The 13335-nt window shown below is 41.1% G+C and overlaps 1 protein-coding gene across 1 annotated transcript; it reads right to left on the bottom strand.

The window, feature by feature from the left end:
- Nucleotides 1-5182: 5182 nt before the first annotated feature.
- Nucleotides 5183-13238, bottom strand: LOC311266124 (fizzy-related protein homolog). The gene is made up of 14 exons (XM_084368320.1): nt 13071-13238; nt 11566-11639; nt 10918-11046; nt 10653-10716; nt 9808-9938; nt 9640-9725; nt 9366-9549; nt 9190-9255; nt 8953-9055; nt 8612-8796; nt 8289-8522; nt 7859-7963; nt 7403-7495; nt 5183-6750 (listed from the first exon to the last, which is right to left on the bottom strand). The coding sequence occupies exons 2-14, from the start codon at nt 11632-11634 to the stop codon at nt 6709-6711; spliced, it is 1491 nt and encodes a 496-aa protein (XP_084224446.1). The 5' UTR covers nt 11635-11639; nt 13071-13238; the 3' UTR covers nt 5183-6708.
- Between the last annotated feature and the right edge of the window lie 97 nt (nt 13239-13335).

Genomic DNA, 13335 nt, shown 5'->3' with positions numbered 1-13335 from the left:
AAAATAAAATCCCAACTGGACATTTTCACCACAAGACATTGGCTTTTCTCAGATATCAATGAAAACGTACACATTTAATGACATTAAATGACGTGACAGGATTTTTTTTTCACATGTGGACAAGAATTTCCAGATGTGGAAACAAAACATGTTTAACATTTGAAATCCTTTAAAATTTCTTCACATGTCAATTCCACATTTTCGTGATGGCTATTTTTTTTTTTTTTTTTACATGTGAATGAGAATTGCCACATAATTGATGTGAATTTTGCTTTCAACTCACAGAAAACATCAGTAAACAGTAATCAAATCACCACAGCCATCTCTAAAACCTAAACTACAAGAATAAAAGAGGAAACAAGCGCTCCAGTGGGAATGTAATCAGCACCATAAACTCTGATGTACACCCTCGTGTTGCATACATACATTACATAACATCATCACAGTGTCTTTTGGGCAATTACAGCAGTCTTTTAAAGAAGAGATGAAGCTAAAAACAGATGTTTGATGTGGTGAGAGGAGTCCTGAAGAGTCTTTGTTGAATAAATGGTGTAGATTTCAGCAGGGGATGGCTCTTAAAAACTGATGTTCCCAAATATAAGTGGGTTGGGAAATAACAATCACAAGTCATTTCTGCATTAGTGCTATCTTCAAATGACATAATCGTCAAATTATACTGTTACTCATCGTTTCTGACCTCCTCGACAGTTTAGCAGCAGTTGTAGGCTGGTGGGGCACATGAGAGTGATTTAAATGTGCCATTATTGTACGTTTAAAAGCTGAGCGTTTGGGTTTCACATTTGCGGTGTAATATTATTGGATTTTTGTTCCAGTAGTGTGATGAATTTAAAACTGAGCAGCATTATCATACTCAGCAGAGTGGTTATGCTCCATGACTCCTGCCTGCTCCTCATTCATCCTATCTGAACCAGAGGGGAAACCGCCAAACAATGACCTGTCAGAGGTGAGTGTTTCCTTACAAAGAATGAAGGAGGGATTGGATTAAACCTCCTCGTGGACCGAATTTGAATTCACAATCGTAATATTTGTGAGAAAGCCTCCGCATTAAAAGGCTTTGTCAGTAATCAGACATTGAAAGTAGTTTATGAGGAGTGAATACTTAAGAAAAGAGAGAGCGGTAACAATTTACAATAAGATACACAAAAATATGGGTAGTTACTGAGGAGTGAGTAAGGAATTAATGAGGAACGACTTGATAGTTAATGAATCGTTAATGAGTACTTCCTGAATAATTGTGATTCGAGGACTATGTAGTAGATAATGATGAGTTACTGAAGAACAGACTGGAAGATACTACATAAATTCATTAGGTCATGATGAGGTCATAAACATCTGTGATTCAACATGCTGACCACTAACTTCATGAGTTGTTCCTGATTAACTATCAACCAGCTGCTGATTGGCTCGAACTACTGATGCCTCATTAAATACTAATTCAGTCATAAGTTATTCTTTTTGTGCACCATCAAGTAAAGTTAAAACATAATACTGAGTAGTTATGAAGTGGACTCATTAAATACTCATTACTTAATCATTAGTTAATCAGTCGATGAGGAGCAACTCATGAAGAAAGCGGTCAGTGTGTCGGTTCACGAATGTTTACGAGTTAATCATTACCTAATGATTCATTAATGTAGTTTCTCCTGGTCCGAATTCGAAAATGATCCTCAAAACGTCTTCGCCAAATCCCAGTAAGACATTTTTTAAAATGTGTTTTCAGTATTCAGTTATTCAGACATGAAAAGGAAGCAACTCTTCATATTTGCACAGCTTCACCGAGCACTTGTATTTGTTCAGGACCAAAACTGGAACCCATTTATTTCATAAGAATCAATTGATCTGAGCCGTCATCACAGCACAACTCAAACTCAGGAAGGTCGAACTGTCATTTCAGTTCTGAGGAAGACCCCGAACAACAAGGACACCATGACAGGGACGTTTTACTGCTGCTCCCAGGGCCCGTGTGCGACGTTTTACCAAAATTAGCAAAATCCACAAAAACAATCAGCCACGACTGAATCTTTCAGTTGCTTATTTATCCTTTTTTTGGTCAGCAAGCTTCTGAAATCACACTTTAAAGGTGTTATTGATTACATTACGTTACCACTGTTGTTTCGAATCATCTGCTCCCTCAAGTGCCAGTTAGGGCACTAGCACTAGCTAATGTTGCTAACACTAGCTACAATGCAGAAACTGACGCTCGCTGACGAACATAGATACCACGTGATACCAACGGCGTTAAACTATTGGTTGACAAACCTTTTTAGAAGATGGAACCAATAGTCAGAATTCATACACAGAGATAAACAAAACAATCATTTTGGACACAGCCAGTGATTAATTTCACAATCACAATAATGATTTTAAGGATTAGTGATTCCTACAAGCTCTGTAGATGTATTTTAAAAAAAAAAAAGATTTGTCTAGCCTACATACAAATGTTATCAATGTGACCTTTAAATGCAAAGGTGCTGCTGGGGGTGGGTGACGAGTGTCTTTTGGTAAACAAGGCACATGAGTGACCCTCCTCTGTGCTCTGTTCCCTCTGACAGAATGACCATAAAGAAGCCCGGCGTGGCCGCTGCTATTAGTCCTCACAAAAGCCTTGTTCCTTTGATATCCCTGCAGGCTGGGTATCAATGCAACTCAAGAGTCGGGCTTAGGGAGGAACCTGGGGGAAGATCCTACTCGCTGTGTTGTGAGGCTTTGGTTGTATAATGAACATCAGACTCAGCGCCTCTTGATAGAAACATCAGGAGGTAGGATTACTCATATTAGTGGTCCCCCTCCGTTTCTCCCCTCTGCTTTCAGGGCTTAATGTTAACATCTGCCCACCCGAGAGCCGCAGATGAGCCGGGAGACCGTGTTGAATGTCTTCCATTCAGATGATTTATCCGATCACTATAATGGACTTTATGCATGTTATTTAGATGACATTGTAATGGAGTCTGAATGGGGAGAGAGGCTCAGGCTCTCTGGTGTTGATAGAGGCTGTATCACATAGACCCACCTGATCTTCAGCACACAGAAAAACACTTTGTTAGCAGTCAAATTCCAACAATCTTTGCGATATTAGACGTTTTCTGATTTCCATCTGTGAATTATAACAAAACCACAGGAGCAGAATCATTTAAGATCCTTTTTTTTCCTTCATGTATACACCCTTCAGCTGTTGTTGACGCTGATAAAAATCCATTTGCTGTTTAAATGTGTATGAGTGAGTTTGGGTAGGCCACAGGGCACAAGCAGAGGTGTGGGAGCTTTGGGAGGCGGTGAACATTCATTATTTTTCATGCTCTGGGTCAAAACTATGCGTGTGTGGGCTGGACTGGTAATATGATGAGAATTCGCAGACTTCCAGGGAACGAGGTGAGGCCGCGGGGTGTTTTCTGCCCGTTCAAAGCTCTCGTTCTGACAAATGTGGCGAGAATGAAATGAAAACCATGTTAGCTGGGTGTTTAGCCTCCAACCCTCACACAGATATGTCATCATTATTGTCAGGATTTTCTCTTAGTGAGTGCTAGATCTGATTCTCACCTTCAAGGTAACATGTGTGAGGTTGATTGTTTGGGTGTGGTAGCAGCAGTGGAGCACTGAATTTGGAGCTGCTAATAGCATGGCGCCCTCTGGTGTTCACTGAGTTTGGACAACACAGAGGGTCACATGTGCTAACCGGCGTTCAGACAGGTGATAAATTAAACACAATAAATCCAGTCCAGAGACCTGTTGAATCTGTGTAAAGAATCACAGAAGCTCAACAAACTGTGGTTCTGTTGAGGGAGCTACTGAGAGCTTTTACCAATTATTACAAACAGGATCAGGTGAACTAGGGCAAAGCCAGGGAGAAATCTAAGTTTTGGTAACTAAAGCTACTTTGTATTTAAATGGTCAAATTGAAGATGCACATGTGATATGAAATTATAAGAAAATCTGATACAAAAAAGCTAAAAGACGCCCCTCAGTTGAGTTTATTGCAAAAAAGTGCCCACTTGTGCAGCTCATACATAAACCAAAAGATTAAATGCCCCACTGTTCCAGCGCTAGGTTTGTTCAGCTTTGAATAACAATAGAGAAGAAATAGTATAATAAATCCAAAAATTAAAAGTTTTTGGCCCAGTTGTTTTTTATTTAACTATACCTGGACCACAATGCAAATATGGATGTAGTCAGTGGCGGGCACAGGATGTTTGAGGGGCAAAAACTAAAAAGGGGCACCAGCACGCAGAGTCGTTTTATATTGGTCACTTTTATATTATATTTATAGTGAGGAGAGGTCACTTCACCATGTTGTGTCCACTGGAAGGGCACCTGATCATGTTTTATCCACCACAGGGGCATCCAAGAGGGCACTTTTGCTACGTTTTTTTCAGAGGATCGCCCTCCTGTTGTTTAATCAGGTGTACTTCCCTACATACTAACAATGTATGTTGCTCAGAATGAACATATAAAGGCGTGCGTGAGAACACAAGCTGCCATGATCTGACTTTAAATCAATTTAAATAAATGTGAAGCTCTTAACACGTCTTGAAAGCAGAAAGTATATAGTTATAATTTGGATTCACCTCTTTTGGGTCCTAAAATAAAGAAAGTTAAATGATCCGTGTGATGATGTTCTGTTTTTCATATCGTCAACAAGTCCCTCGAAAAGACCAAAAACAAAAATACCTTGATAATGTTTTTAATAAATAGCGCATGTGTTGAGGAATACTTTCAGCGGAGAAATAAACGATCAGTTTTCTAGTGAATCAATGCAGAATCAAAATACACGACAGTGTTTTTCAGTTTTGGAGCCCTTTGGCTCAGACCAATAACATACAGCATATCAGGCTTTGGCTACACAGTAAATAGTAGAGTGCATACCTCCGCCAAGGCCCAACATTTTTATTCAATCAAGCCTAATCCAACATCAAATCAAAATATTTTTAAAATTCACTAGATTCAGATCTTTATTTGGATCCACGCCATATTGTACTCACAGGTACCAGACACCTAAGTGAGAAAGAGTTCCTGGATCCGGACCTTAATCCAGATTTGGACCAAAGGTGTATGGGGTCTGTTCTGGACTGAGACCCAATCTGATGATCTAAATCTGCCCCTTTTACTTCACAGCAGCAGACTGAATTTATGATGTCAATTTTCGGACAATAAAACGGCGACAACATATGGTACAAGATATGATCTTTTAATTGTTGATTATCTCTCAGTACAGAAATATTTTTTTCTTTTTAACATTCTTTCTGTAATTCAAGTTGGCAGCATTGTCTTGATTTTCAAGTGGCATTAAAAGAAATTTCCAGAGTTTCGCAGTGAGACTGCCCATCAGCTTCCCTCAGATAACATTAGTAAACAAACATGCCTTTTTTCTGTACAAGTTCCTGTGTACACAACACAAATAAATAGCATTCATTTAGATGTGGCACACGAGCTGACTCAAACATTCAAACGGAAACAAAAGAAAATAAAAAAATTGGGGGGGAAAACGTGCGGATGTTATGAAATCAGATTTAAAAACAAACAAAAATAAAAAACAGAGAAGCATGGCTGCTCAAAACAGGGTTAGTGGTCTGAAGTAGCAAAAGACAAAGTGCCTCCAGCGTGAATATCTTAGCAGAAAGCAGAAGCTCTGCACAGAATAGCATTTAACTCTGATTTAATCCCAAATGTTTTTTACCATCTGTTTTAGTTGCTGTTACAAACTACACTGATAAAACAAAGTGTTTTAATTTCGCCCCTTTCTCGCCTGATTTCCATTTAGGAAATTAGAGAAACAAAGATCAATGAAAAGCTTCAACACAACTCACATTAAAATCTTCTCATTTCCATGTGAATTACAATTGCTCTAATGTTCAGTGTAGTCAATAGTCTCCTCAGATGTGCCATTACAAGATTCTCCTTCAGAGATTATGACACAAAGAGTCAATACTGTTTACTATAGTTATTAGTCTCAACATCCGACTGAAATGAAGCTTGTCAGATATAAAAAAAGGAAGGAGATCAGGATCATCTGTCCAATCCTTCTCACCATTAATAGCACAGAATTATTGTGTTTGTTGCGAGTGTACATGAAGCATTATTTCCTCTCATAAAATACAAAAAGACGAGCGAGTCTTTTCTCTTCAAACCCAAAACAAACCCAAAACGTACTCCACAGATAAGACCGAAACCTGCAGTTACACACATAAAAGGAAATCTACCAGCCTTTGTAACAAACACACGAGTAAGAATATGTTAAAAATACGTAAAAAAAAAAGAAAAAACTGAATTAAAATAAATAGACACAATCAAAACAACAAACTCAATATTTGGCAGGTGAGCACAAATCAGTCCGTAAACAAAACATAATCACGTCGGGGGACAAACACCCCCAGAACTCTCCTTGTCGTCAGAGATCACTTGTCTGTTGGAGGAGGCAGTGGCTCCAGCAGTCAGGGGGAAGTTGAATACTGTACGTATGTAGGTGTGTATTCATGTATGCATCTCCTCTGCCCTTGAAACTGAGGCTGCGCAGCTCTCCAGCTCCCTCCCGCCTCCAGCTACGACCCGGCTAAATAACTAAGGGCAATCGAGGGGGGCCCTCTGTAGACTACTGAGGTGAATACTCAAAGAAGGGGCCCGTTTACAGATCGACACATGCAAAGATAAATTTCCTTCCTGGCTTTATTCCCTCGTAGTCCAGAGGTGTGCTTACTACCGGATCCTGGTGAAGAGGTTCAGCACCGACACTGATTCCTAAGAGAAGGAGGTGAGAGACACACAGTTACAGATGGATGTGGGAATGTGACAAGACAGAGCAAAGCAGCAAAAGCAGGGCGCCACACTTTTATTGACACTGGTGCGCCTAACTTTTTCATTTAGGTGCACTAGCACATAATCTAATGATAAAGTGTAACTTAATTTATAAACACATGATGTAAATGATCCTGTAAACAGGAATTTAAGGTTGAAATACACGTTGATAATCTCAATTGTATTTTAAAAAGAAAAATCTAAATCCTAGGTGCACTGGTGCGACCAATGAAAACGAAAATGTTTAGTCGCACTTGACAGGTTTTTGGTTGCATGTGCAACCAAAATAGTTGCACCCTGGAGCCCAGATTGTGGATATGAATCAGGTGTGTCACTGTTTTGGTCCAAGTGTCACTTAACATTTTCATTGGTTGCCTCTGCAGGAAAATGTAACCTATAAAAATGTAAGCAAAGATGAGCTGGATGTGTGTGTGGGTGTGTGTGTGTTGCCTTTTAACAAATACTAACATATAAACCTTTTTTCTTTAGATCACTTTGTCAGCGTATAGTTAATGTGAGGTGCACCAGTGCAACCAGTGTACAAAGTTAGTCTGCAGTCCTGTAAATACAAGTGAGAAATAAACGGATTTCCTACCTTCGTGGATCTCATCTTGCTGAAGACGTTCCAGAACCGAAGCGTTTCATCTCCGGCTCCTGTGACGATGGCCTCACCATCAGGGGACATGGCCTGCACATAAGCTCATTATTACACACTGAATTTGGAGTCTTATAATCAGGGGTACTTTTTGTTTTAGTTCCCTTCCAGTGTGGGTGGCTGCTGAATAAGTTGCTCTACAAAGCAGCACTTCAGTAAAAGCATCCAGAAATGTTAAGGTCAGAGCTCATTCTAGTTTTCTATTTTATTTACCTGCGCATACAAATAAGGATGACGAATCAAAATACTTCAAAAACCAAAAGCTAACATTCTTTTCCAGCAGTTGTTTAGCAACTTGTTTTTTCCTTCAGTTTTAGCTCGCCGTTATAACCTTGGGACGGTTGAAACAAGCGTCTGCAGACAGACATAATGTAAATACACACAGTATATACTGACCAGGTAGAGTACTCTGTAGGAATGTCCAGTAAGTTTGGCCACTTGAGTGAGAGAGGGATACTTCCACACCAGGATCTGGTTCTGGGAATAACCGTGTGTGCTGACCTGCAGAACAGACACAATATTTTCTACACATTTATCTCCGACTTAAAGGAACACTGTCAGTTCAGGACCTGTGACTGTACACTGTCAATTAAAATGAATAACAATTACATCTCTGCTTCCAGTACAGCGGGTTTATATCGTCAGCCTGCGTTAGCTCAAACACTGAAAACGTTTTTTTTTTTTACATGTTGCATTTTGTTTGATAGCAAGAGAGTCTGCACACTACTAAAAAACAGCTCCTTGTATATAACTGTACTGCACCTAAACATAAACAAAACCACTTTACAACAGCAGCTGTCCAAATCAAGCCTTTCAGCTGACTCACCAGTTCATTCGTGTGCTTGGACCAGGCCAGGTTGCACACCTGAGAGCCGGTGTCCGTGCACTGTAAGGGCTGGCCGGTCAGCGTGTTCCAGAAGCGGATGCAGCGGTCGGCGGTGCCACCTCCGGAGGCCAGCAGGCCGTGCTGGTGGGGAGACCAGGCGATGGCCTTCACCGCAGCCAAGTGCTCTGTGTACTGCTGCACCGGGAGGACGCTCGAGTGATTCCACACAAGTAGCTACAGACAGCAGGGGATCGAGAAGTGAGTCTGTGTCTTGTGAAAAAGGAGCCCTGATACTAACAGGTGAGATTCTCTGTCTTGCAAACCTTGTTATCGTTTCCCCCCGAGGCGAGCAGCTGGTGGTCTGTGCTCCACTTCAGTCCGCACACTTCCTGCCTGTGTCCTTGGAGACGGCGCTCAGACTGGAGAGGCGGGGCTCTGATGTCGCGTTGCAGGATCACCCGATCGCGGCTCCCAGACGACAGCTGGTCCGCGTTCCATGCCAACGCACCTGGCAGCAGAGGATGAAAGGCAGGTTGAAAGGAAGGTGATTGACCGACCGGGAATGAGGGATGTTGCTAAACAACTGTGTGAAAATGAACTAATGTTATTAGCATTTTACTCCTGTAATGGTCTCCACCTCCATCTCTCCAGCCTCTTAACTCACCCACTCTGGCTGTGTGTCCTTCTAGCACAGAGAGCTTCTTTCCTGCTGCGGCATCCCAGATCTGTACGTAGCCTTTGTGAGTCCCCACTGCCACCAGGTTACCCTAAAGATAGACACAGTGCACAGAGAAGCTTTAAACAGCATTCACAAAAAAAACAAACAAAGGACATCTTTAAGGTTTTTCATGTAATCCAACAACATTTTGAAAAGATGACAGAAGATGACACAGAAACTCACCCTCTCTGACCAGCCCACTGATGTTACCGAGTCTCCTTCTACAGAAAGGTCACACAGACGTGTCACCTAAAAAGATGGAGAGGAAAATAACAAACATTAGCATCAACATCTAAGAGACACTGAACACCTCTGTTTAATGTCTCACCGCACTCAGCTAACAGATCACACACACACACCTGGCTTGTGCAGGCACTCCACAGGTAGACACAGGTACCCAGTCCAACACTGAGCACGTTCAGAGAGGACCAGTCCACTAAGTTGAGGTAGAAGTCATCCTGGAGCTCGGGAGCGTCCAGAACTTTAAAAGGAATTTTGGATATTTTGCGTGTAGGTTTCCTGGGTGATCGCAGCAGTTTCTGGCTGCAACGCAACACAATTTGGTCAAGAATACAAGCCTCCTCTCCACAAACGAAGGGGATAATATCTGAGGGATGACGAGGAGATATTTACCTGTTGCTACTGACAGGCGATAGAGAATACGGAGAGACTGTGTTTCCATCCTCTTCTGGCAGAGCCCTCTTAGCACTTACAGAATACTACAAAATACAAACAAGATGATTGGAGATGCAGGGAAAAAATCCGTGAAATAAGATTAAAAGTAATGTTAACTCTTTTTACACTAAAAAGGCTCCTCTTGGCAGGGGTGGATGGCTGCAGACGGCGGTCTTCTGACTGCGGGTCCTGGACTTTCTCGATGCCTGCTCCCAGCAGCTCGTTCTTCAGCAGAGCCGAGTAAGCCAGGCCATCCGCTGGAGGAGGAGACAGAAGGGAAATCAAACCAGTCTGTCGAAATGATTAAGTTCAAACACTGTGGCCCCTCCGCAATTTCTTATCCCTCCCTCACATCTGTAAAGATCAGGGAGAATTTTTCACTGAGCTTTGTTAAGTCTTTATCTCCAGTTTCCATGAGCCTGCCCAGACGACGTAGTAAACAAGAGAAGGTCAAATTATCCAGTTTGACTGGAGCAGACAGATAACTGTGGAAACGAGCTGAAAGAGGAATAAAACTCAAAGGAAACAAGCAGCTGCAGGAGGAAGCACATCTGTCTTTGGGGCTGATAATCACAGGATAACTCTGATACGTCACTATCATGATCAGTATATAATTATATAATGATAATTAAGGTGTCATATCATCATACAGCCGATTCTGCAATACACTTTGATATTTGATTCATCATTTGCCATTCTTTGAGCAGAAATGTCTCAAATTTTGAGGAGTTGGTGCTTTTGTTACTGATAAACGACAGTTAGCTGAATAGCTTTGGGTTTTGGAATGTTTGTCGTATCATTTGCCTAATCAATTGATTAATAAAAAAAATCTACTGGAAGATGAACCAATGATGATAATGACTGTTAGTTGCAGACCTTGACCTTTACGTCACTAAATGTAAATATTACAGACACTGTATCACAATATATTATCTGTCTCCAGTCTCTTGGTATAAATGTGGATTGATTACCTTTGTTGCTGTCAGTTGTGCCGTCTTTGGTTTTCCTGTTCTGATTGTGCGACTTTTCAATTTCCTGTGCCAGAAAATTAAATTAATAAACGATAAGTCTGAATCGCATCTTTAAACATGTTGTGTACAAGTATTTACAAACGGAAAAATAATGCTAATAGATAATATGTTTCCTTCTAAGCCATAATCAACACTCTGAACTTGGGAACACTGTTCTTTTGACAGGACAGACCGTCAAGTCCTTGGTGTAACGCAGCAGACTCACATTGATGCGGTGGAAGTTGACACTCCAGTTGGCTCCGGCCCGGGAGGGAATAAAGCGGTCACCATGCTTGCTGGGGGAGGACAGGGGGGAGCTGGTAGGTGTCAGAGCTCGCACTGCTCCTACAGCTTTCTACACAACGACAGGGGAGAGGAGAGCATTTTCTGACTGGAGGCCAAACACACAAACAGGCCTCGGACAGTGATTTAAGAAAGTGAAAATAAAACAGGAAGATAATATAGGAGGCAGATGGTGCATTTGTTTGACGTGTTAACAACAGAAGGCTACATTCACAAAACCCAGTCATTTGGCTGCTGAGGTCTTGTTACCGCTCAACACTAGTGACACTGTTGGATGAAAGAGACTGGCCTGTTAAACTGTTAATTCTTCCAACACATTGAGAGTAACACCCTCTCTGCCCATCTTATGTCCTTTGCTTGTTAACAATCTTCTTTGGGCGGGGCTGAGGGTGCAGGGATCATCATGCTACAATCGAAATAATGAAGTCATAAAAATCATGCTAATCGATACCGTTAGCCTTGGCTCGATGAGGAGATTTATGTTAAGTCTTTTTAAGAAGTATTGATTGAAGATGAAATACAGACCCCGTGTGCATATGGAACTACGAGTGTGTGTGTATTGTTTACTTACTATGGGGCTTGCGTTCTCATTTTGGATATTGATCTGCCTGAGCAGCCTGCACTCATAGTCCTGATCCATGGTGCCTGAAAACAGGATAAGAGACTGATGAACACAATCATAAAATCCCAGCACAGTTCCCTGAATGCACAATCAGAAATCAAGTTAGCAACAGACACTGGTACTCTCATTGTTACAAGCTGCTGACTTCTGGTATGTGTGTGAAAAAGAGGGAGGACGTCTGCCAGTAAAATATATATTTCTACAAAAATTCAAGTGTACTCTGATCACAGCTGAGCCAGTTTAGCTCATATGAATCACCATATGATATAAGATGACAAACTGTGTAGCACTGCACACTGTTCTTACACTACTCAAAATTAGTCGGGGATATTGGGATTTTTCAGTGTTTCACTGGATTGTTTCTTCTGACATATCTGAATTTATATTTTGTGAATATGTTTAGTGCCGAAGAATAATGTAACACATTTCACTGGACTTTTATCACATATCCATGCACATTTGCACCGATATCATGATATCCCTAACTAATTTTGAACCAATCGATTAATCTACTGTGGGGGGAAAAAAACTCAGTGTCCAACCAACAGTCCAAACCTCTAACCTATTCAATTTTAACAAAATAAAAACCGAAACGCAGCAACTGTTCACACTTAAAATACAAGGACCTGCAAATGATAAGCAGATGTTAAGCTTTATAAATTATTTTGGAGAGGATGCATTAACTAAGCACTTTCTATAGACCACCTAACTGATGAAGACTAAACACCTCAAATCCAATCACTACTGGAAGGTAGTTCACTCATTACAGGACAATGAATGTCACACTAATCAGAGACACGAATCACATTTATTAGGTAAAACAAATGACATAAATTACGTCATCAATGTACCAACTTTACAGTCACCTTGAGCAACTATTCCTAAAGATACTCTTGGAAGAAATCTTGACAAAGCTTATGGTGATAAATGAGCTTGGCAACAAAATGTCTATTAGGGTTGATTGCATGAAGGATCCACCGATGCGATTACAAACCAAACAAAGTCTCGGTCGAGACAGTTCAGTTTAAATCTCATTTAAATTAGCTAACTTGGGGCAAATCTATTCGTAACTGACAATGACATTGGTTAGTGTACGCTACACGGTCAGCTGCGGGTGGTATCAGCCTTCTGCTAACAACAAATTATCTTTATGAAAACCACAAACGCATAACTCTAACAAAAGAAAAAAAAACAGTTTTACAGCGTGCATTTGCTTGCTAGTTCCCTGTAGACAAAATAAACCCGTTGTGGTGGTTATCGCTGGTCTGTAATAGCGACACAAAACGATTCAGAAACAATATTTTAGCCATCAAACACACAGAGCTATGCTGATGCTAACGCTAGCTCTGCTGGCTAACCTACAGTCAGATAAGCTAGCTAGCCAGATAGCGGCTGTCGGGCTAATACATTAGCTACATTGTCTGTTCACCATCTACACTTGAATTAACACCTACCGTGGCCCGATAAACTCTCCCCGTTACGCGCCGTTGAGTTGTTTTCCTTATCGGTGTCGATTCCAGTTGAAATGTCTTGTTTTACGTGTTTCACTCTAAAAAACAGAGCTTGTAAGATACAAATGTTTTCTTTTGCCGAGCGTTCAATTTTGGCTCGCAAAGCATCACGGGTAGGCAGTGACGTCGCTGTTTTTTGAATCACACATCTTGCGTTGCTAAGGAAACGTGCCACAGTCACAGTGCCTGCTAGCAGAGACAACAATGC

The sequence above is a fragment of the Pagrus pagrus genome, assembly GCF_965226575.1.
Source record: "Pagrus pagrus genome assembly, chromosome: 12".
NCBI classification, from domain to species: domain Eukaryota; kingdom Metazoa; phylum Chordata; class Actinopteri; order Spariformes; family Sparidae; genus Pagrus; species Pagrus pagrus.
This window is presented reverse-complemented; position numbering and strand designations above follow the sequence as displayed.